The sequence below is a fragment of the Procambarus clarkii genome, chromosome 1 (genome assembly GCF_040958095.1).
Source record: "Procambarus clarkii isolate CNS0578487 chromosome 1, FALCON_Pclarkii_2.0, whole genome shotgun sequence".
NCBI classification, from domain to species: domain Eukaryota; kingdom Metazoa; phylum Arthropoda; class Malacostraca; order Decapoda; family Cambaridae; genus Procambarus; species Procambarus clarkii.
In genome coordinates this window covers 20982775-21004125 of record NC_091150.1, presented here as the reverse complement: position 1 = coordinate 21004125, position 21351 = coordinate 20982775, and the positions used below count along the sequence as shown (strand labels likewise).

General features: G+C 49.7%; 1 protein-coding gene and 1 non-coding gene across 3 annotated transcripts in view; one reads left to right on the top strand and one right to left on the bottom strand.

The window, feature by feature from the left end:
- Positions 1-5678: 5678 nt before the first annotated feature.
- Positions 5679-5877, top strand: LOC123754699 (small nucleolar RNA U3). The gene has a single exon (XR_006772417.1). It is a non-coding gene; the product is annotated as a small nucleolar RNA U3 (small nucleolar RNA).
- A 4419-nt stretch (positions 5878-10296) lies between these two features.
- The window catches only part of LOC123754242 (uncharacterized), a 125416-nt gene continuing 114361 nt past the window's right edge, over positions 10297-21351 (bottom strand). For both annotated transcript variants that reach the window (XM_069314559.1, XM_069315021.1), the window contains exon 10: positions 10297-10523. In XM_069314559.1, the coding sequence (XP_069170660.1) occupies position 10523 (1 nt within the window). In that variant the 3' untranslated portion in view covers positions 10297-10522. The remainder of the gene's footprint in view (positions 10524-21351) is intronic.

Sequence of the window (21351 nt, the reverse complement as noted above, 5' to 3'; positions counted from 1 at the left end):
TACGGAATAATATTAATACTGCCATATAGCCCAGCAAATAAAGGGAAGATAATAGTATTAACGTAGGCCCTGGGCGGCTGCATCCCGGCACCGCTGCGTGCGTTGTAATGGTGATCAGAGGAATATCCGGCTCGCGTTCTCTTCCTCGCCGCAGTAGGGTGAGGAGGGGGGGGGGGTTTCCGGCTTGTCGTGGCTGCAAATAAAGGGATCAGAAGAAGCCGGCGTTGAACGCCAAGCGGGCGGAGCGCGGTGGAAGGAATAGCGGTTGGAGGTAAGGCCCCTAACCTAATGATAGATGAGGTAAAGTTTAATAGAATACTATTACGTAGTAGGAAACAACAATGGCGAAGGAACAAGAAGAGTAAAATAGCCCAAAAGGCCGGATGGCCAAAGAACGTTAGCGACCGTATGGCCAACAGCATGCTGGCTGCTGCTGGCCAACAACATGCTGTCTGCTGCTGGCCAACAACATGCTGGCCGTCATCATGCTAACTGACTGGCTTGAGCGTGCCGAAGGAAGGCCGAATGGCCAGTTTTTGCATGACACCGTGCGCGGCCATGCTAAACTCGGTAGCATTCCAAATGATCTTAATGTACTGTCGATACGATGAAGAAAGGGTGGTCAAATATAATGCGCGATACTTAGAATATATAAAGAGGGAAACGAGTGTAATAGGACGAAATAACCGGTGGAAAAAAAAATTGTGGGGGGGGGGGGCCACCCGAATGCACTGCAACTAGCGTACCCTAGCTGAAAATAACTTAAAGGCACAGAGGCAAAGCAATAGATTAATACAAATCCTAATTGATAGTCCCTTAATAACAAATTGAACGTGAAACTTAAACAAAGAGTAAATTGCGGGAGAAAAATTTTTTCCGTAATAAATACAAATCAAATTGCGAGTCCAACAATAACAAAATTAACAGACACGCAGACGTAGGAGGAACCAAGGGGACGTTTCGCACAGGCGAGCCCGCACGGCTGGGGGGGGGGCGGAAATGACAGAGGGCCGAAGAGAAGATAACGTCGCCGAGGCGCGCTGGACGGCACACAACCCGGTCTGAGAAAGGGCAAAGGCCCAAAAGCGAGAGGCGATAACGTAGAATGGGGTGGAAGAATGCGGAAGTAAGCGGGCGAGACCGAGTAAACAGGGACCCGGGGGGGGGGGGGGGGGCCACCGATAAGCCGCGGCTCGCGCACCGCTAGCCATACCTAGACATGCCTAGACAGGAGGGGGAGAAGCATAAAGGTAACCCAGCAAAAGACTAGTAATTAGTAATTAGTAACTCTGCAAATAGCACATCCTGGCTGACTTTACTTAATAATTTACTTAGTAACTCTGCAAATAGCACATCCTGGCTGACTTTACTTAATAATCTACTTAGGAACTCTGCAAACAGCACATCCTGGCTGACTCTACTTAATAATTACATAGTAACTCTGCAAATAGCACATCCTGGCTGACTTTACTTAATAATTTAATTAGTAACTCTGCAAATAGCACATCCTGGCTGACTTTACTTAATTTACTTAGTAACTCTGCAAATAGCACATCCTGGCTGACTTTACTTAATAATTTACTTAGGAACTCTGCAAATAGCACATCCTGGCTGACTTTACTTAATAATTTACTTAGTAACTCTGCAAATAGCACATCCTGGCTGACTTTACTTAATAATTTACTTAGGAACTCTGCAAACAGCACATCCTGGCTGACTCTACTTAATAATTACATAGTAACTCCGCAAATAGCACATCCTGGCTGACTTTACTTAATAATTTAATTAGTAACTCTGCAAATAGCACATCCTGGCTGACTTTACTTAATGACGTAGGCAAGGAAAAAAGAACAAACATACTGAACACAGCAACGCAAAATTAAACATGCGACATGAGCAAAGCATCAACTGTCGGAGTAAATTAAGGTAGGCTGTTTGGGAAAAGGAATCCGTGGTAATCTGAAAGCAGGAGGCATGTTAGTGCTGAAATGTAGAACGTAATTAAGAGGAAGGGCAAGGCAGGTCGCGAGATGTCTGCCAGTACAAAATAAGGGTATACAATCGGCGTGCATATATAACCATTTTTACATTAAGAGAACGGAGGTGAAGCATAACATAATTATAACCAAATAAGTAACGTGAATAAACTGCAAGAGCCAAGCGTAAATACTGTAACCACTGAGGAAACTAAACTGCAAAGCTAAGCATAAACTACTGTAACTACCGATGAAACTAGGCAAATATGCAGGGCCAGGAGACGAGAAGCTAAAATAAGGGCCCGCGAATACTGCAAATAGCACATCCTGTCTGACTTTACTTAATAATTCTTAGGAACTCTGCAAATAGCACATCCTGGGTGACTTTACTTAATAATTTACTTAGTAACTCTGCAACTAGCACTGCCTGTCTGACTTTACTTAATAAATTACTTGGTAACTCTGCAAATAGCACATCCTGGCTGTCTTTACTTAATGACGTAAGGCAGGGTAAAAGTGGGCAAGCATACTGAACACAGCAACGCAAAATTAAACATGCGACATGAGCAACGCATCAACTGTCGGAGTAAATTAAGGAGGCTGGGAAAGAGAGTCCGGGGTAACCTGAAACAGGAGGCATGTTAGCGCTGAGATGTAGAACATAATTATGAATAGGGCAAGGCATGGCACGTGGTATCTGCAAGTACAAAATAAGGGTATACAATCAGCGTGGATATATAGCCATTTTACATTAAGAGAACGGAGGAGATGCATAACATAAATATAACCAAATAAGCGACGTGAATAAACTGCAAGAGCCAAGTGAAAGTACTGTAACTACTGAGGAAACTAGGCAAAATGCAGGGCCAGGGAACGTAAAGCAAAATAAGGGCCCGCAAATACTGCAAATAGCACCTCCTGGCTGACTTTACTTAATAAAATACTTATAACTCTGCAAATAGGACATCCTGGCTGACTTTACTTAATGACGTAAGACAAGGAAAGGTGAACAAGCATACTGTAACACAGCGAACGCGAAGATTTGAACGTGCGACATGCACAAGGCTACGAATGCCTGAGTAAAAAGTTAGGCTGGTGGCAAAGTGAATCCGAGGTGATCTGAAAGCAGAGGCATGTCAGTGCTGAAATGTAGAACATAAATATGAATAAGGGCAAGGCATGTCGCGAGATGTCTGCTAGTACAAAATAAGAAACCTTCCGTATTTTCTCACCCCAAGTGTGAGAAAGTCTTAATTTACAGTGTCTTAATTAGGAAGGCAACGAATGAGAAACATTAAATAAACGACGTTCCCGACGACGCTTCGACGCCGCCATCTGCTGGAGGATACCGTGCCCCAGGCAACATGGGGGCCACCCCCCTGTCCAGGGCACGGCCCCTGGAACTGGACGCCGAGGACTTAACGGACATAACGAAGTCATCCTGGATTGCCGGCGGCAACGCCGAACCCAGGGCCTGTGGTGCGTACCGTTAGACGTAAACCTGCCCTCGTCGTCGAGCTGATCTCGGGTCCTTGCTCCAACGCCGGCGTCTCCCTCCGACGAAGAAGAACAACAGACGACACAGGCGGACGAACGCTGAACTTACGACGTAGGAGGAATCCCTGCTACAACGACGTGCAGGGCGCTTAAGACAATCACACCAGGCTACACTGGCCGGGCGGGAGCGCCTGGGAACCAACCTGCCGGCAACACCGGCCAGACGGAGGACATGGAGTAACGGTCCTGGCTACCCCCCAGGCAAGCAGGGCACGTGCCTGAGGGCCTGGACGGCGGAAAGCTTGAAATAACACACCGGGCAACACCGGCCAGACGTACGTCTGGGGACTACATGCCGGACTTACACCGGCCGACGGACGTCTGGGGACATCTTGATCGGCGCCACTCTGGGGAAGACGTACCTGGGGACACCGAAGGGCCTGGGCTAACACCCCGGGCAACACGGCCGGGCGAGACGTCCGAGGGCGACGTGCCTAGCAGAGAACACACCACACACGGCAAGGACCCTGTGGCCTACCAACCACGCGCTGCCACATGGCATGCTCAGGGCCTAGACGAAAAGGGGAGGGGGGGGGGGGCCGCACACAGGCGCGGCCGTACGGGCGCAAGGCAGCCCGAGCCCCGACGTGGGAAGCCGTGGCGCAAAGCCACGTGGATTAGCACCCAAAAGGGAACAGGAAGGGCGGGACACAGCCCAACCGTGCGCGCCACGGAACGCCGTGCCACGTGGCAGCACGACCAGGCGTGTGCCCCGTAGCAGGCCCGGGCGGAGGGCTGGACCTGGCCACGAGTCGTCGCCAGGGGCGACGCTTGTCCGCTCAGGGAGACCCGACCCCTGGGGCCATCCCAGGGAAGCCGGCAGACCGGCAACAGGGAACACCCGAGGGAAAAACAGGAAAGACGCAGAAGCACGCCCTGCCGGCCAGGCACGTGACAACCCGGCAAGGCATGCATGGGCCCCAAGGCGGGGCCCGCCATAGGGCCGCCCACGCCTGGCCACGTGTCGCCGCCGCCGAGAACATGCGCCCCGGGCGTAGGACCGAACCTGGCCACAATCCGTCGCCGACGGCGACACATGTCCTCGGACAGGCGAAACCTGGCCCCCTGAGACACCCAGGGAAACCCGGCGGGCCGGCGACAGGGAGCCCCGAAGGAAAGGCGGGAAGGACGCCGAAGCACGCCCAGACGACCCCAAGGCCAATTAAAAGGAGACGGCCCCAAGGCAGAGCACAAAGGGCGTAGGGCCCACCACGCCTGGCCACATGGCGACGCCGGCAAGGGCACGCCTGGCCGCCGACGGGGCCCCGGGCAGGGCGCGCGCCTGGCCGCCGACGGGGCCCCGGGCAGGGCGCGCGCCTGGGCACGCCGCGCGGCGGGGCCCCTTGGACACGGACGGGCACGGCTGGACGGGGCCCCACATGAGAGGAGACCGAACGCAGGCCACTAGGGACGCGGCCCAGGGCACGCCGACCCTAAGCCAGCCACGCGACCAGCACGGCACGGGGGCGCCCGGCACAGGCCCAGGAAGGGCGCCCCAGCTCTCCAGGAACAACAGCAGAGAGCCCAAAGGACTAACTAAGGCGGCACACACGTGCCGCGAGGGGAAGGCGCTTGGCACACGCCGCACTGGGGAGACCTGACTAGGATTGAACAGAAAACCTCACCTTGGGTTTAGAAGTGTAGGGCAGGAGGGCCCTGCCGGAACAGTCTGGGGTGTCGAGGGCCCCAGGATGTCCGTGAGAGAGAGGTCAGGTACCGAGGCAGCTGGCGTGTTGTCCATCTCGTGCGAAGTCGGGCGGCCGGGGAGTGGTTGCGAGGGCAGCGGCGAGGGCGGGCGGAGTGAGGCAGAGCCCCATTGTGCGCCCGTATTTATACGGCCCCAAACTGCCCGCGCAACGCCGCGGGACGCGCTGCGCAATTGTTTCTTTTTCCCCCGCCAGAAAAATCCCCGCTTGTGAAGCAGTGACCATTTTTAAAAGGAAACGAACATCATGTAATTCCTAATATATAATATTTAATTATACTATAAAATCTATCTTTATAAGTAAGTGGTATTCCTATTCATATAATTTCTACTTTTGTTGTTTGCTATTAATATGAGTATAAACAAGATAAGAAGGATGACTAGTACTGCGTAGGTGCGCAGTGCGATATGGGAGTCGTCGGGTTGCCGAGTGTTTCGACATGATCATACTTCATAGGATCAATTCTATAGTATGATTGCCGAGTTCCTTGTCCGAAACTTGGAAAGAATCACACTGTGATGATGTAGCTAAGTGCAAGCCTCTGAGCGCGAAGCAGTTCTAGGTCCCTGATCTAGGACTTTGATGACCGTTCATTCTCGGTTTACCGGGTGTGAGAAGGCTTGCACAGGCTGAGCAGTGAGATTCACAATCAACTGTGGAATTTCCATGGGTTTTTTGAATAAGGACGTTAGTCCGCTCCCGATGGGGAGTAACAATTAATACAACTCAAACCTATTACATATTATGACAAAATTTATTGTCAATATATTTACAACTACATAAATTTTATGTGGGATTTATTCAATGTAAATATTTTATTTGTGTTCTTCGGATTTGCATTTCTCTCCCCATCTCATGCTTACTTCTCTATTTTACATTAATAAAAGTCTCGAATTTGGTGTATATATAGATGCATTAGAATAGTTTGTGCAGAGGAGTTTAAATAGTAAATACAGTGCCAAGGCTTAACCAAGCTGAACAAGCTTGCTATTTTTGCGGGAAAGGTGTACGTGGTTGGTATTACCGTGTTACAGGTCTATAATACTACATATAAGTTTGTGCAGAGGAGTTTAAATAATAAATATAGTGCCAAGGATTAATCCAGTTGAACATGCTTGCTATATTTGCTCTAAAGATGTACGTGGTTGGTATTACCTTGTTACAGCCCACCCTCCTGTTTAGATAGTATGTTTTGTAATTAGGTGGACTGTCGTATATTATTATTATTATTATTATTACTATTATTATTATTATTATTATTATTATTATTACTATTATTATTATTATTATTATTATTATTACTATATTGACGTAAAAGGCAATTAGATATACAATTTGGTACTATGCACTCCTTTGAGTACAAAAACAAATAAAGCTAACAACCAAACATAAATAATAATAATCTAATAGAGCACATACATGTTCTTAATAGGTCTCAGATAGCACGTAATAGGCTTAGGAAGGATAGGTTAAGATAGTTTCTCTTTTTTATGGCAACATCAATGAGAAACCCTTTCCGGGTTTTCTTATTTGAATAGTACCTATTTTATACTTTCTGATTGCTGTTTAAGTCAATATGTGTACAATGTTTTTTATCGTTAATATAGGCAATACCTAAACAGCAGGATTGGCTGCTAGTAAACTTATTTAATTTTGTATATATAAATATATATATATATATATATATATATATATATATATATATATATATATATATATATATATATATATATATATTTTTATATATATATACATATAAAGCGTCCCGGTAGTACAGTCGGGTTCATAGTCGATGCACAATCCAACCCGTCCTCGGACAATGTCCATTCTATCCAATGGTCGACCCCAAAGACACATTCATAAAATTTAACATGCTGTTCATTCAAAATAAGATATTTCTCAAATATATATTAATATGATTTTATATAAGCATATTGTGCATATTTAGACATGAATTAGATTAGGCTAGGTGTTTCGATTTCATTGGCGATTATTTTTATTTGTAGAACGTGGGTGAAACATTTACAGCATTGTGTTTCAAACAAATGTCGTCAGGAAAGCACTTGTTCCGGAAGTGTTCGGACGTCATCAATTGTTTGATGTGTGTAAACCATTTTTCATTCATAAACAGGGGGGTTTGGCAGGTGCATGGAATGGACTTTGGCCTTTGTTTATGAAGACAGGCTGCACAATCAAGAATTCCGGATTCAAATTCCTGGCGGGACAGAAATGGTTGAGCACATTTCATTTCACCTAATGCAACTGTTCACCTAGCAGTAAGTAGGTATTCAGGAGTTAATCAGCTTGATGTGGGGGTTGCATCGTTGGCGAGGTCAGTAAATCGACCTTTTGTCATGTACATCAATGACCTAAAGGAGAATATTACAAACCACGTCATCAAATTTCCAAATGCCATAAAGATTTATGGTAAAGTGGGAAATGATAATGATATCAAAACATAATAAAGAGATCTACATGAACTCCACAAATGGTCAGAAGACTAGCAAATGCTATTTTAATATCGACTCTTTAATATCGTTTCTTGCCTGAAACGCCTTGCGTAAAATAGTGGCTTCATTGATTGCGTAACTCCTGTCCCTACAATTGCATCTTACTCTTATGTTCTTTGTACACACATTATTTTGAATAAACATTTGAATTTGTACAAATGCAAGACCTTGCATGTGGGGCATAGCAACCCACACCACAACTATCAAATTAATAACATTGCATTACAGCAGACTGCATGAGGAAGAAAAGGACCTTGGAGTCAAAATCTGTCACTCACTGAAAGTTGCACAACAGGTAGGAGCAGCAGTCATAACTAAATCCTTGGAATAATCAAGCATATCTTTGACCTTAATTACGGAAAAGAATTCAGTGATTCAATTGTATAAATCTCTGGTGCGCCCCCATTTAGATTACTGTATAGAGTAATCCAATAGAGCATGGAGACCTCATCTTCAGAAGGACATGGCTGCTCTGGAGAAAGTGCAACACCAGGCAACAAAAATCTCCTTCCAGTGCTAAGTTAACTCATGTATCAGGAATGGTTAAGGGCCACAGGGCCAATGATAAAGCAAACCAGGCATCACAGGGCAGATCTCATTGAAAATTAAAGTACTGAACAATTTGGAAGGTGTTGATCTGGACAATTTATTCAAAAGGTCAGATGTTACACAAACAAGGAGCAACGGTTTCAAGCTCAACAAGCCACAATGTAGGATTGAGAACAGGAGATGCTCTTTCACCCACAGGGTTATAAACTCGTGGAACAGCTTACCCACTGAAGCTGTAAATGCCAAAACAATGTTAAATTTTAAAATCCAACTGGAAAAGATCCTGAAGTCAAATGGGGTGACCTAGTTTCGAGGCCACTAGTGGTCTCAACAAGGAAAAAAGGAAACGAACATCATGTAATTCCTAATATATAATATTTAATTATACTAAAAAATCTATCTATATAAGTAAGTGGTATGCTTATGCATATTATTTCTACTAATTTTTGGCATAAACTAAATAAGAAGGATGACTGTTACTGCGTAGGTGCACAGTGCGATATAGGATTCCTAGGGTTGCAGATCGTCACATCATTATAATTCTTCATAGGATATTCTATAGTATTATTACCGAGTTCCTCTTCCAAAACTTGGAATAAATGACACACTAATAATGAAGCTAAGTGCAAGCCTCTGAGCAGGAAACAGTTCTAGGTCTTTGCATAGGGGGCTCTCTCAACCTCTTGGTCCCAGTCTTGGAAATATTTGTAGCACTCTCATCATGTCCTTCAGGCCTTGGGTCTGGTTAGGTTAACCATAGAGTGTCCTCTGGCAAGGAGCTCGTACTACGTGATCCTTCAGGTATTTACCACTTTCCAGGCCACGATGGGCGGCTGCTGGGAAAAATGGCCCCAAGAAGGGTGCTCCTCGAAGGTGTCCCGGAGCCAGGTCCACGCGTTGGCTAGGGTTGTTTGTAGGGGTCTCGCTTGGCCTGTGAAGTACTGCACTGGGAGTATCCACCTTGAGGGTTCTTCTTTTGGCTGGGTTGGTGCTAGGAGCTGAGGTCTGGAATTTTAGTTTGCCGTCTGCTGTGGTTAACAGTTATTGTGAGTATCCCCTCGTTTGCAACAATTCCCAGAGGTCTCTGAGTTAGGCCTCCAAGATGTCATCTTTGCTGTTTATGCGCTTCAGTCTGAGGCCCAAGGAATAGAGCAGAGAGTTCTTCAATGCTGAGGGGTGGCACGAGTCATACCTCAAGTATGTGTGTAGGTTGGTTGGTTTGTAATAGGCGCATGTGTGTGTAGGAGCCTATCCTCCTTCCCTATGAAGACTGTGGTGTCCAGAAAGTTGATTTCTGTTTTATTGGTTTCTAAGGTGAAGGAAAGGTTTGGTAAAAAAATCTTCTGTGTTAGCACCTTATTAAATCCTCTAATGGTGAGGTGGTAGGTGACTTGGATGAATGACATACATGGGGGTATTAATGGTGTCCTATATAATGGGGTTGTAAATTAAGAGTGTGACATGGTGGCAGTTTATGTTCTTCTGGTTGCTTCTGTTCCTGTTACAGGGTCATTCAGTCCTGCTTCTACATTGGCCCGGGGGTCTTGAAGTAGGTAGAGTGTAACTGTGTATTAGCTATTATTGATTGCAGCAATCAATAACCAGCTAATACTGGTTGGGTAATAATGCAGAGATTATAGGATACATTGAACATACATTCATATGAATTTGTTTCAAGTATACTGCACATTCTTGCCCAAAACGCTTTGCATAATAGTGGCTTCATAGATTGTTTAACTCCTGTACCTACAATTTGTACATTACTCATTTGTTCTTTGTACACACACATTCTTTTTGAATAAAATATAATTACATATTGTATTTGTATTGTATTGAGACATTCAGAAATTTGTCTTTTCTCGTATAGTGACAGTATATAGTGACATCTGCTGTCACTATGGTATAGTAACAGCAGATGGAGACTGCTTTAGGTAGCATACTGCACATGGTATTCAAATAATTCTGTTGATTCACAGGTAATTAAGATTAATACATAAATCAGTGTGTATTTTTTTATTATAGTTTGCAGGACATTCCATATCTCTATTTTAAATGATGAACTAGAAGCTTTTATGTAAATGTTCAAACACTGTAGTACCAATGGCTATATAAGGATTCTTCAGTCCAGTCAACAGCCAAATGTGTGGCTTTCGCTTCTTTGAGACTTTGAAGGAACTCCGACTGGATCATTTTAATTAGTTTGTCTGTCACAGTGTAGTCATCACCTGTGAGAATATTACAAGGTAAATTCCAGTAACAATATGCTTGCTGATTATAATTAAAACCAAGTGAGGCTCCAGGTCATATGGTGCACTCTGCCAGAAAAAGTTAGCAATATATGGTTGTCTAGGGCAATTTGGATTAGCTGCTGCCTGTAAAAATATTGCAAATCAAATGCAATCTCTTTCATTGATAACAGACATTTTCTATGGCAAATTCAACAAATATCCTTGGAATGGGGTGCATTTATCTAAGGCAGGGGTAGAAATAATATAAAATTTATTGGAGCTGACCATTTTTGAAATTGGTCATGGATTACCGTAACAGAAGATAGAGGTTTGGATATGTGCAGGGAAGGTGAAGGTTTGGGAATATTTTGTAGATGTTCTTGGGATTATGGTTGTGGCCAAGGGATACAAAAAACCAGCGTTGAATGTAATGAAACGCCATTTTCGGGGTGAGCCCCGGAGCTTATCGGGCTAATGTATGTTATGTTAGACCGGGACATTAGCTATGGAGTTCAGACCTACCAGGTACCAGTGCCAGAACCTGGCCCCTTCAGAGAGGTTTCAGGGAGCAATGGCCCTGGAAAACCTCATATGGTTGGGGGGTTTTCCTTATCTGCCATCGACCGGGGTTAGGCACCCAGAAAAGTAGGTGGAACAAAACAAACCCCACATGGTAAGAAATTACAACAAAAACTGAACAGAGAGGTAGAAAACTCCCTACAATCCCAAGGAAAACAATCAAACAATTTACTACTGCGCCGGTCGTCCACGCAGACGACGCTGGTCCCGAAGGGAATAACGGCTCAGAAACTGGCACCAATGGCCCACCTCGACCAGCAGAACCCTGAACCCCTCCGAAACTGCCGAGAACGACCGCTTCAGAGAATCAACAAGTCTGCCATAGGACGACAACTAGACGAAGCCGCTTGCAGAAACTGAGAGACCGCAGTCTCTGCAAACAGCAACGGACAAAACGGAGACGAAAACCTAAGAGCCAGGGCCCAAGCAGATTCCAATGAGAGGACGAGCACAGCCTGACGGCACGCGAGGCGAGAAGCAAAAAACAGAGACACCGCTTCCTTCAGGATGGGCGCAAAGAGCTTCAACAGTGCAGCCGACGTACCCAAAGGCGCCCGGAACCGAACCCGGGGAGGAGCCGAACCCAAATCATACTCATACAGGAAAGAGGGTAAGAAAACCCCTCCCCCTGCAACAATATGCCCCGCAGGGAAGGCAAAAGCACCAAAGCGGGGTCACAGGGGGCCCAAGGCCCCCAGGTCGACTCCTTCCCAGCCCCAGGATCCCCCACGTCGGGACCTGGGGCAGAGCCATCCTCCAAACCTTCCACCTCTGAAGAAAGGCAGAGTCCAAGGGAAAGGCAGACAAGAAGGGGGTCTGCTGGCGGGACCCAGAAGCCTTGGCAGGAGGAACAGGCTCAAATGCCTCCATCCCTGACCCGGATGGGGCAGCCCCCGAAGCAGCCCGAGTCTCATTACCAACTAAACCCTGTGCCGAGGCCGAAACCCTCAGATGTTTTGGAGCCTGTTACGACCCTGGGTTCCTCAGTGGAAACCAGAGGTCAAAATTGAGCTAAATAAACTGCCTTATAGTATTGGAAACGCATCACGAGGTGCATTTGTTTGTATTTTCCCTGCCAGACGTAAGACTATTCTTGTTTCTCAAAGAGCATTTAAAGACTGAGCTTGGGGTTGATTATTAAATAATAAAATAGGCACCAACTATGTTTACTAATACTTTCTAATCATTTGTAAAGTAAACCTGAGTAAACTTGGGATAGGAATGCTGTACGATTAGTTGAGTAGTCTGGTGGCAGCGATTCTACTGAGGGAGAAGAGTGGAGATGCGCTCTCTTCTCTGGCTGGCGTTGTGGTGAAAGGAAACCTCCTCCCCTTCCTCTGTTTCTTTATTTCTGTGTCGTTGTTATCCAATTAAGTAGACTGTGTAGTATCCTCATTGTCTGGCATAAACGTGTTCTATGTGTAGAGTATTGATGTGTAGCAATTAGGTGTTCACTAGTGTTTATTTTTACCAGTTACTCTAGGGGGTTCCAGGGGAACCACGTGGGCTCCAGTGTTACCAGTAAGCTCCCTAGAGTCATTGCTAGTGTCCCTTGCCTAGTAGAACTTTACCCTAGCTTGTTTTCAGTGTAAACCTTGTATCCTGCCTAAGTGGACCAAGGCTTTTAATGTAAGGTAGTGTGGTAAAGTAATTATTATTGTTATTGGTGTGAATGTACATGGGGGGTTGTTAAGGGGTTAATAAATAAGTAAGTTAGTAAAGGAGTATCCATTCTTCCTGTGTAGGAGATCTATGATCAACCTCTAGATTGACATTGTGTAGCCAATTACGATTCACTGTGGATATTCCACTTGGGGGCCGGGCCTTTTGGATCTCCCATATTTGATAACTCTTAATGCTAATTACTGCCCCTACACCCATGTTATACTATATCCCCCATAGTACAGACTCCCATTTATAACAGAGCCGAACACAGGGGAGGGAGGTGCAGGAAGAACCACAGGGAAAGGACCAGGGGGCGCGGCTGGAGCCAAAGCCATAGCAACCAACGTCCCCAGGTCAGGGTCTCTAAAGCCAAAACGGGGCAGCCTCGGGCATCCGGGTGGGAAACCAACCTAACGCGTTGCAATAACCTTAACCTAACATGCAACGCTGATGCTGCCTGTACCCTAATAAGAACATCCTCAGAGTAAAACTGGAGCACAAGCAGAGAACATGACTCGCAAGACTCCGGGTCAAAGGTGTCATTGACCCAACAGGCAGCATGACAGAGGCAAAACAGGTGACTGTCACCCTGAGACAAGAGCACACTTCAACCTTCAAACCCGCACAAGGCAGGTTGGAACTCGGGAGACGCATCCATGGGTCCCCGAGCCCCGACAAGGGTTTCCAGGGCCCGTAGGTTAGCAACTACGGGAAGCCCAGGCAAGGTGTTGCTAACCGGTTAAGAAACCCAAACAAAACAAGGGGTAAATGATAATACTGAAAGCCCCTTGGGACGTGTACAAGCACGGGGGCCTAGCAGAGGGCCACCAAAACAATACAAGGGGAACTATGGACCCACGAGGCAGAACCTCCACCAGGCAAACAAAAACAAAACAAAAGAAAAACCCCGCAAAAGTACACCGTCCCCAGAGGCAACAGGAACCGGTCGCCGCTTAGGTGGCAGGCCGCGCAACACCTTGACGCCCTAACCAGCACAATACCAATCCCTACCCAAGGCCAAACAAGGGCCCCAAGCCCCAGCTGGCCCCAAGGGTGAGGCAAATGCCGAGCAGCAAGAACATCTATGGGAGCAGTTCCCGAATGCCCCAGAGAAGATAACCCTGACACGCAAGGGCGGTACTCACAGGGCGCCTAGGGAAGGAAGCCCCTAGGTGCATGCAGCCCCGGCACTGATGAAGTACTCCTGGCCACCGCACACCACACAAAAACAGCAGAGAACTCCACATGAGGCAAACACCGCCCAGGAATTTGAGGCCAGAGAAGCGTCTATCCCGGTTGACACTAGCTTGTGAACTTGGCAGGCGGCGTGGTAAGGTCCGGGCCCCCCCCCCTCTCCTTCGCGGGGAGGGGAGGGCCTGCGTGGACAACCGGCGCGGCAGTAAACTGATTGTTTGATTGTTTTCCTTGGGATTGTAGGGAGTTTTCTACCTCTCTGTTCGGTTTTTGTTGTAGTTTCTTACAATGTGGGGTTTGTTTTGTTACGCCTACCTTTCTGGGTGCCTAACCCCGGTCGATGGCAGATAAGGAAAACCCCCAACCATATGTGGTTTTCCAGGGCCATTGCTCCCTGAAACTTCTCTGAAGGGGCCAGGTTCTGGTGCTGGTCCCTGGTAGGTCTGAACTCCATAGCTAATGTCCCGGTCTAACATAACATATATTAGCCCGATAAGCTCCAGGGAGCCGTAGGGGCTCCCCACAGAAAACCAGTGTTGAATGTAATGAAATGCCATTTTCTGGGTGTGACCCAGAAGCTCTCTGAGGCTATACCAGGCTGATATGCTATTGTCAGACTTTGGCATCAGTCATGTGTATGGAGTTCTTAGGGACTACCGGGGACCATGACCAGAACCTGGCCCTCTCAGAAAGGCAAAGGGAGCAATGGCCTATAGAAACCCCCGTGTGGTTAGAAGCATTCTATGTCTGCCATCGACCGGGTCAAACATCCAGAAAGGTAAGCATCCCTAAACAAACCCCTATTCTGATGAAAATTTTTACCAAAAGTTGAACTAGTGGATAGAACTCCTCAACAGAAAACAAGCAAACAAATATGACGTCACACTTCACTGCGCAGCTGTCTGCGCAGCTCCCCCCTCCCGGGGAGGGGGAACGAGGAGGCCCAAACCTCTCACGCGGGCTATCCACACATCAGTTCTGAGGCTGGATGTCAAAACACGCGAAAAAACGCCGACCGGAGGGAGGGAGGGTTGCCGTGGAGTCTCCGGGTCACACCCAGAAAATGGCATTTCATTACATTCAACGCTGGTTTTCCAGGCGGAGCCCTGTCAGCTCCCCGGAGCTAACTACCCTCAGAGGAAGGTCAAAGGGACGGATCCAGGAGGCAAACACCACGCACCCCTCAACGGAAAGCAAGACAACTGGCTGCAACCTGCCAACCCAAGGCAACACAGGCCCGAACGAGCCAGGGAACGACACGAGACAACGAGAAGCCAGGCCCCTGTATGACTGCCAAAAAGCCCCGTGCCCGAAGTCAGCAAGGACATGCCACCAAAATGGCAGCAAGAGCAGCGAATCCACGAACGCCATTTGCACAGGCAAAGAACACAAGCTGGCTAGCCGCAAAAACACGGCGGACGACCCGGGACACCTTCTCCCGCGAACAGAGAAGAACGGAACCGGATCAACCCAAAGCGCGCCCAGGACACAGAAGCTGCAGCGCACAAATAACAGTGGAGGGCTGCAACTGAACACAAAACATGACGGCCCGACCAAGCACCAACAAACCAAGGAACCCCTCCCCCCCCGGAACGAAGCAGCCTCACCCTGTGCCAGAAAAGAGGGAGACGGCTGCAATCGAACAAACCAAATGCCATGACCGAAGGAGAGTAAGAAGCTCAGCAACCCGAGCCCTAGAGGCAAATGCCAACAGGAAAAGAGCAGTAAAAAAAAAAAAAGAACCGAAGGGGCCACCACCAACCGAGAAGAAGAAAGAGCACTCTGTCCAGAGACCAGGACGGCTCAAGCAGCACAGGAACAGGGCGGAGGCAAAACAATGCATGAGACAGCCTACGAACGACGCAGATGTAACACCAAGACCGAAAGCAAGCTGAAGCGGCTCTGCCAGCACTGCACAAAATGAGGCGACAATATGCGGCAAGTCAACGGCCCACAACCCCCACGAGAAAAGCCAAGCCGACGCCAACAAACACAGCCACCTAAGAAGGGACAGAAGGAAAAGGAAGGACCACCAAAATACCCCATACTGCCGCTACTGGAATTGTAGGGAGTTTCTACCTCTGTTCATTTTTTTGTTTTAGTTTTTTACCATGTGGGGTTTGTTTTGCTATGCCTACCTTTCTGGGTGCCTAACCCCGGTCGATGGCAGATAAGGAAAACCCCAACCACAAGGGGGTTTTCCAGGGCCATTGCTCCCTGAAACCTCTCTGAAGGGGCCAGGTTCTGGTGCTGGTCCCTGGAAGGTGTGAACTCCTTAGCTAATGTCCCGGTCTAATATAACATACATTAGCCCGATAAGCTCCAGGGAGCCGTAGGGGCTCCCCACAGAAAACCAGTGTTGAATGTAATGAAGCGTCATTTTCTGGATGAGACCCAGAGGCTACCCGGAGCCATCCAGGCTGATATGGATATATTAGACTTTGGCATCAGTCAATGTGAATGGAGTTCAAGGCCTACCAGGGACCACGAGCCAGAACATGGCCTCCTCAGGCAGGCATGAGGAGCCTATAAAATTGCACATGTGGTTATGGAGCACTCTATGTCTGACATTGAACGGGTCAGGCACCCAGAAAGGTAAGCACCCCAAAACAAACCCCTATTCTGGTTGAAACTGCTACTGAAAATCAAACAAGTGGACAGAAGTCCCCAATGAAAACTAGCAAACGAGCATGACGTCACCATGTCGCCGCACCGCATGTCTGCGCAACACCCCCCCCCCCCTCCCTGGGAGGGGGAAGGGGAAGCCCTAGTCCCTCGCGCCGGCCTATCCACTTTGCAGTTCTCAGGCTGGATGTCAAAACACGCAAAAAAACACCGACCGGAGGGAGGGAGGGAGGGTTGCCGGTTAGCCTCCAGGTATCACCCAGAAATTGGCATTTCACTACATTCAATGCTGGGGAGCATTTTGTCCCCGCCTCCCGGGGACAAACCCGGGAGGCGGTCGGTGCACCACTCCTCAACACGAAGTCGAGACAACAACCCAAGGACCCCTCCGGAAGCAGCAGGCACAGCATGCGCCAAAAAAAGAGAGAACGGCTGCAGACGAAGAAACCTATGACCACAACCATAGGAGCCAAAAATCACTGCACCTGAGAAGAGCATGAAGCTCTGCCACACGACCCCCAGAGGCCAATGCCAAATAAAAAGAGAGCCGAAGCAAAGCAAACCTGAACCGAAGGAGCCACAACCACCAAGGAGAAGAAAAACAGGAGAGCACCCTGACCAAAGACCAGGATGGCACAGGCAGTGCTTGAGCAGGCCGGAGGTGAAACAACGCACAAGACAGCCTGCGAACGGTGCAAAAGGAACATCGATACCGAAAGCTAGCAGCAGAAACCAAGGTGCCAGACCAAGGAACGGCCCCAAGCGCCTCTACATCCTCCACAAGCCAATCCTATGACAGCCCCAGGAGGGAAAAGAAACGCAGGACCAAAACCAAAATGCCACAAGCGTTCAATACCACCGCCACAAGTGCAGCTGACAGGGAAGGAACCCGCATAAGGAGCCGCCCCGCACCAACATCCCGCAGAAGGGCAGAAGTGAAAAGACACTCATTAAGAGGAGCAAAATCGCCCCCAGGAAAACGAGCAGCGCCGAGACAGCGCTAAGAGAAGAGATATGAACAAAAGAACAAGAAGCAAACACAAAGGACGAAGGCACAAAAAACCCCGTCGCACCCGAGACCAAAGTCATGCAGAACCCCAAGAAGAGGGGGACATGACGGAGAAGGCCCGTCCCGGAAAAAGGGGCGAAGACCGTAGAAAAGCACCCACCGACAGGTCGGAAGCAACGGGCATAATGGACAAGGAAACCGAGCCCAGGGAGGAGCTGACGCCCAAAAAGCACGTGTGGAGAGGGGGAACGGAAAAACCCCACTCCACAAAACCGCATGCCCCGCCCAGAGGGGTAGAAAAACCCTGGCAGGGACCGACGGGGCCCGAGGCCCCCCACGTTAGCCCCACCCCAGCCCCGGGAACCCACCCTGCAGGCCCCGGGGCCGAGCTGTCCCCCCAAAGCCCCAGCGTCAAGAAAAACCCTGGGGCAGCTGTGAAAAACACTAAGGAAGGGAGCCCACAGGGCTCCGGAACTTGAACCGAAACTGGAGGATAGGCGAGGGGCGAGATGAAGACCCCAAGCTCATCCCCAGCCAGCACAATGAGGCGAGGACAAGACAGAGAATCGAAGGAACATGGAAAAACCAGGCCCGGCACAGCAAGACCGGCAAGGAAGGAGGGCCCCAGAGGGGCCACGGAAGGGCCGAACATAATGCCACAACTAACCCCGATACGCAGCTGCAGTACCAAAACTGCAGCAAAACGTCACCACACTCCCCGAGGAAGCGACAGAGAAGATAGATAAATCGTACACGAGTGACACACAAGTGGACACAGGCGGAAACCGAGTACCCAACCGAGCCACAAGGACGGTAGAAGAAACGTGTGCAGTGTAACAGGCAATCGAAGGAACACATTAGGCAGCCCAACTTGGGCTGACCCCATACACAGTCCCAAGAGCAGAGAAGAGAGCGCCCATGAAGCACAGAATCTGCCCGTCAGGCGAATGACAGGGGAGAGGCAGAACCAAAGAGCCAGAACCCAATCCTGCAAGCACAAGGAGGTGAGCACAAAACACCCTCGACACAGGAAAATGTACCACCGAACAGACACCCCCACCGTTGCACCGTGGAACAAGGTAGAGGCGGGGCCCCGAACTCAAGCAAGGTTAGACAAGCATAGGAGAAGGGCAGGATGAGTACAGGCAGGAGCCGCCTCGGAAGGGCCAAGAGGCCACCCGCAGTCACCCGTGAACCGAGGAAGGAATCAGGTGGTGAGAACAAGAGCTGCCTTGTATGGGCCAATAGCCCTGCAGTAGGCACCGCGGTTGGTACGGTCCACGTTCTCAAGAACGTATGTACACCCATTCCTACCTCCAAAAACAGCGTCAGGACGAAGGAGACGCCAGACTGCACCAACTCACCTGCAGAACATAGGCGCTGAAGGGCCATGACGCAAGCCTATGAGAACGTAGCTGCCTCCGGCGGCCAGGGCGCCCATGCTGGAGAGGAGGGGAGCAGCGAAGGAGGCTCGCCACCCTAAAATGCAGGGAAAAACCTCGTGACTTCCCCACAGCGGCACTCCAGAACACCCCCAAAGCAACGGGGCACGGATTGGAGAAAGAAAAGAGCGATAGGCGAAGCCCCCCCCCCCCCATCCTCGAGAGAAAATGGATGCAGAACGCCAACATGTGTGCACACCGCCTGGAACCAAAACAAACTCCCACGGCATTTGCGCAGGACACGAAAGAAAAGTAGCCCACCAAGGTGAGAAGTAGCCCAACCGGCGAGAAGTAGCCCAACCAGCGACAAGCAGGCCAACTGGCGACAAGTAGCCCAACCGGCTACAAGCAGGCCAACTGGCGACAAGTAGCCCAACCGGCGACAAGGAGCCCAACCGGCGACAAGGAGCTCAACTGGCGACAAGGAGCCCAACCGGCGACAAGGAGCCCAAATGGCTATAAGGAACCAGTATGGAGGCAAACTCCGGGACACGCAGGAGGTAAGCCGCAAAGGCCAACCACAGTGCAGGCGAAGAGATGTGGGTAGCTGAAAACCTCCGGAAGACGGAACCGAAGAAATCACAGGGACACGGAACCAAACCCGGGGAGGAGCTGAACCCAAGCCCAAATCGTACGCAGAGGGGGGAAAAGAAAACCCGACTCCTCGCAACAGTAAGCCCCGCTCAGAAGGACGGAAATCTAGGCGGGGCGCAATGGAGCCCAAGGCCCCTAAGGCCGCTCCTCTGAAACCCCAGGAGCCTCTACACCAGGCCCTGGGGCCGAGTCGACCTCCAAAGCCCCGGCACCACAAGAAAAAGCCGGGGCAGCCGAGAGAGCTGGAAGAGAAGGGGCCCACTGGTCAGACCCCGGAGCATCGGCCGGAGGAACAGACTCGAATGCCTCCGCAGTCAACCCGGACGGGGCAACCCCCGAAACTGCCCAAGTCTCAGAACCTTTAACTCTGCCCCAACCCCGAAGCCTGCAGATGCGTAGGGGCCGGAAGCAGGAGGGGGAAAAACAAGGGAGGCATGGAAGGAACCAAGGCCGAAGTGACCAAAACCCCCAAGTCTGGTTCCCTACACAAAGCAGGGCAGCATCGGGGCGTCCGAGGAAGCGACAAACCAGAGCGCGTTGCAACATCCTACCCTGCAACGCGCGAGCTGCCTGCACCCACAGGAATTCATCAGCAGACTGGGTGAATGGAGTCACAAACAAGCAACAAAGCTCGCAGGACTCTGGGTCGAATGTGTCACCGACCCAACAGGCAGCATGATGGAGGCAAAAACAAGGAGAGTCACCCTGAGACAAAGGGACAGAGCAACCCTCAACTCGCACAAAGCGAGGGAGGACGCAAGGGTCTCCACAATCGGACCCGAGAGCCCCCGGAGAGTCTCCCAGGGCCCCTAGACTGGGTCTGCTAAGGGTTATCCCAGGCAGGGCACTGCTAACTGGCACCCCAAACTACCAAGCAAACTGCTAAAGCTGAACCCACGGGACGTGTCCACCCGTGAGGGCGAAGCAGGGGGTGCCACCACACAAACGACCCTAATATAAGGGCGGGGGGAGCAACACAAGGCAGACCCCCCTACCAGGCAAAAACAAATATAAAAGAAAAACCACACAAGTGGACAACATACTCAGAGGGAACAGAGCCGGCCGCTGTCATAGGTGAAAACTAGCTATGCAGTACCCTGCGCCCCACCAGTGCTATAACTACCACTTTCCCCAAAGTAAACAAGGGAGGAAAACCCCCAAACACTCGGAGCGGCCCAACACCAAGCAGCGAAAAGCCAACAGAGGTAGACCCAAGGTGACTTGTGGAAGGCAACCCCAAGCCCCAAGGGCGGTACTTACAGGGCACTCAGGGAAGGTGACCCTAAGCACATGCAGCCCGAGTGCCTGAGAATACTACTCCCAGCTCACACGACCACCGTAAGAGCAGCATTGCAAACAAGTCACAGCACTGAGACAAGACCGGAGCTGGAGCCACACGACCATGCACTATCCCATCAGCCGAGGAACTGGGGCCGGGATTGCCGGCGCGGGGGTCTGGGGCTCCTCCTTCCCCCTCCCGGGGAGGGGGGAGCTGCGCAGCTTGTGTGACGTCATGCTTGTTATTTCGTTTTTCTGGGGGAGTTCTGTCCACTCGTTTGTCGATTTTTGTTGTTAACCAGAATAGGGGTTTGTTTTGTGGCGCTTACCTTTCTGGGTGCCTGTCCCGGTCGATGGCAGATATAGAATGCTCCAAATCACATGTGCAATTCTATGGGCCATTGCTCCCCGTGCCTCTCTGAGGGGGCCAGGTTCTGGC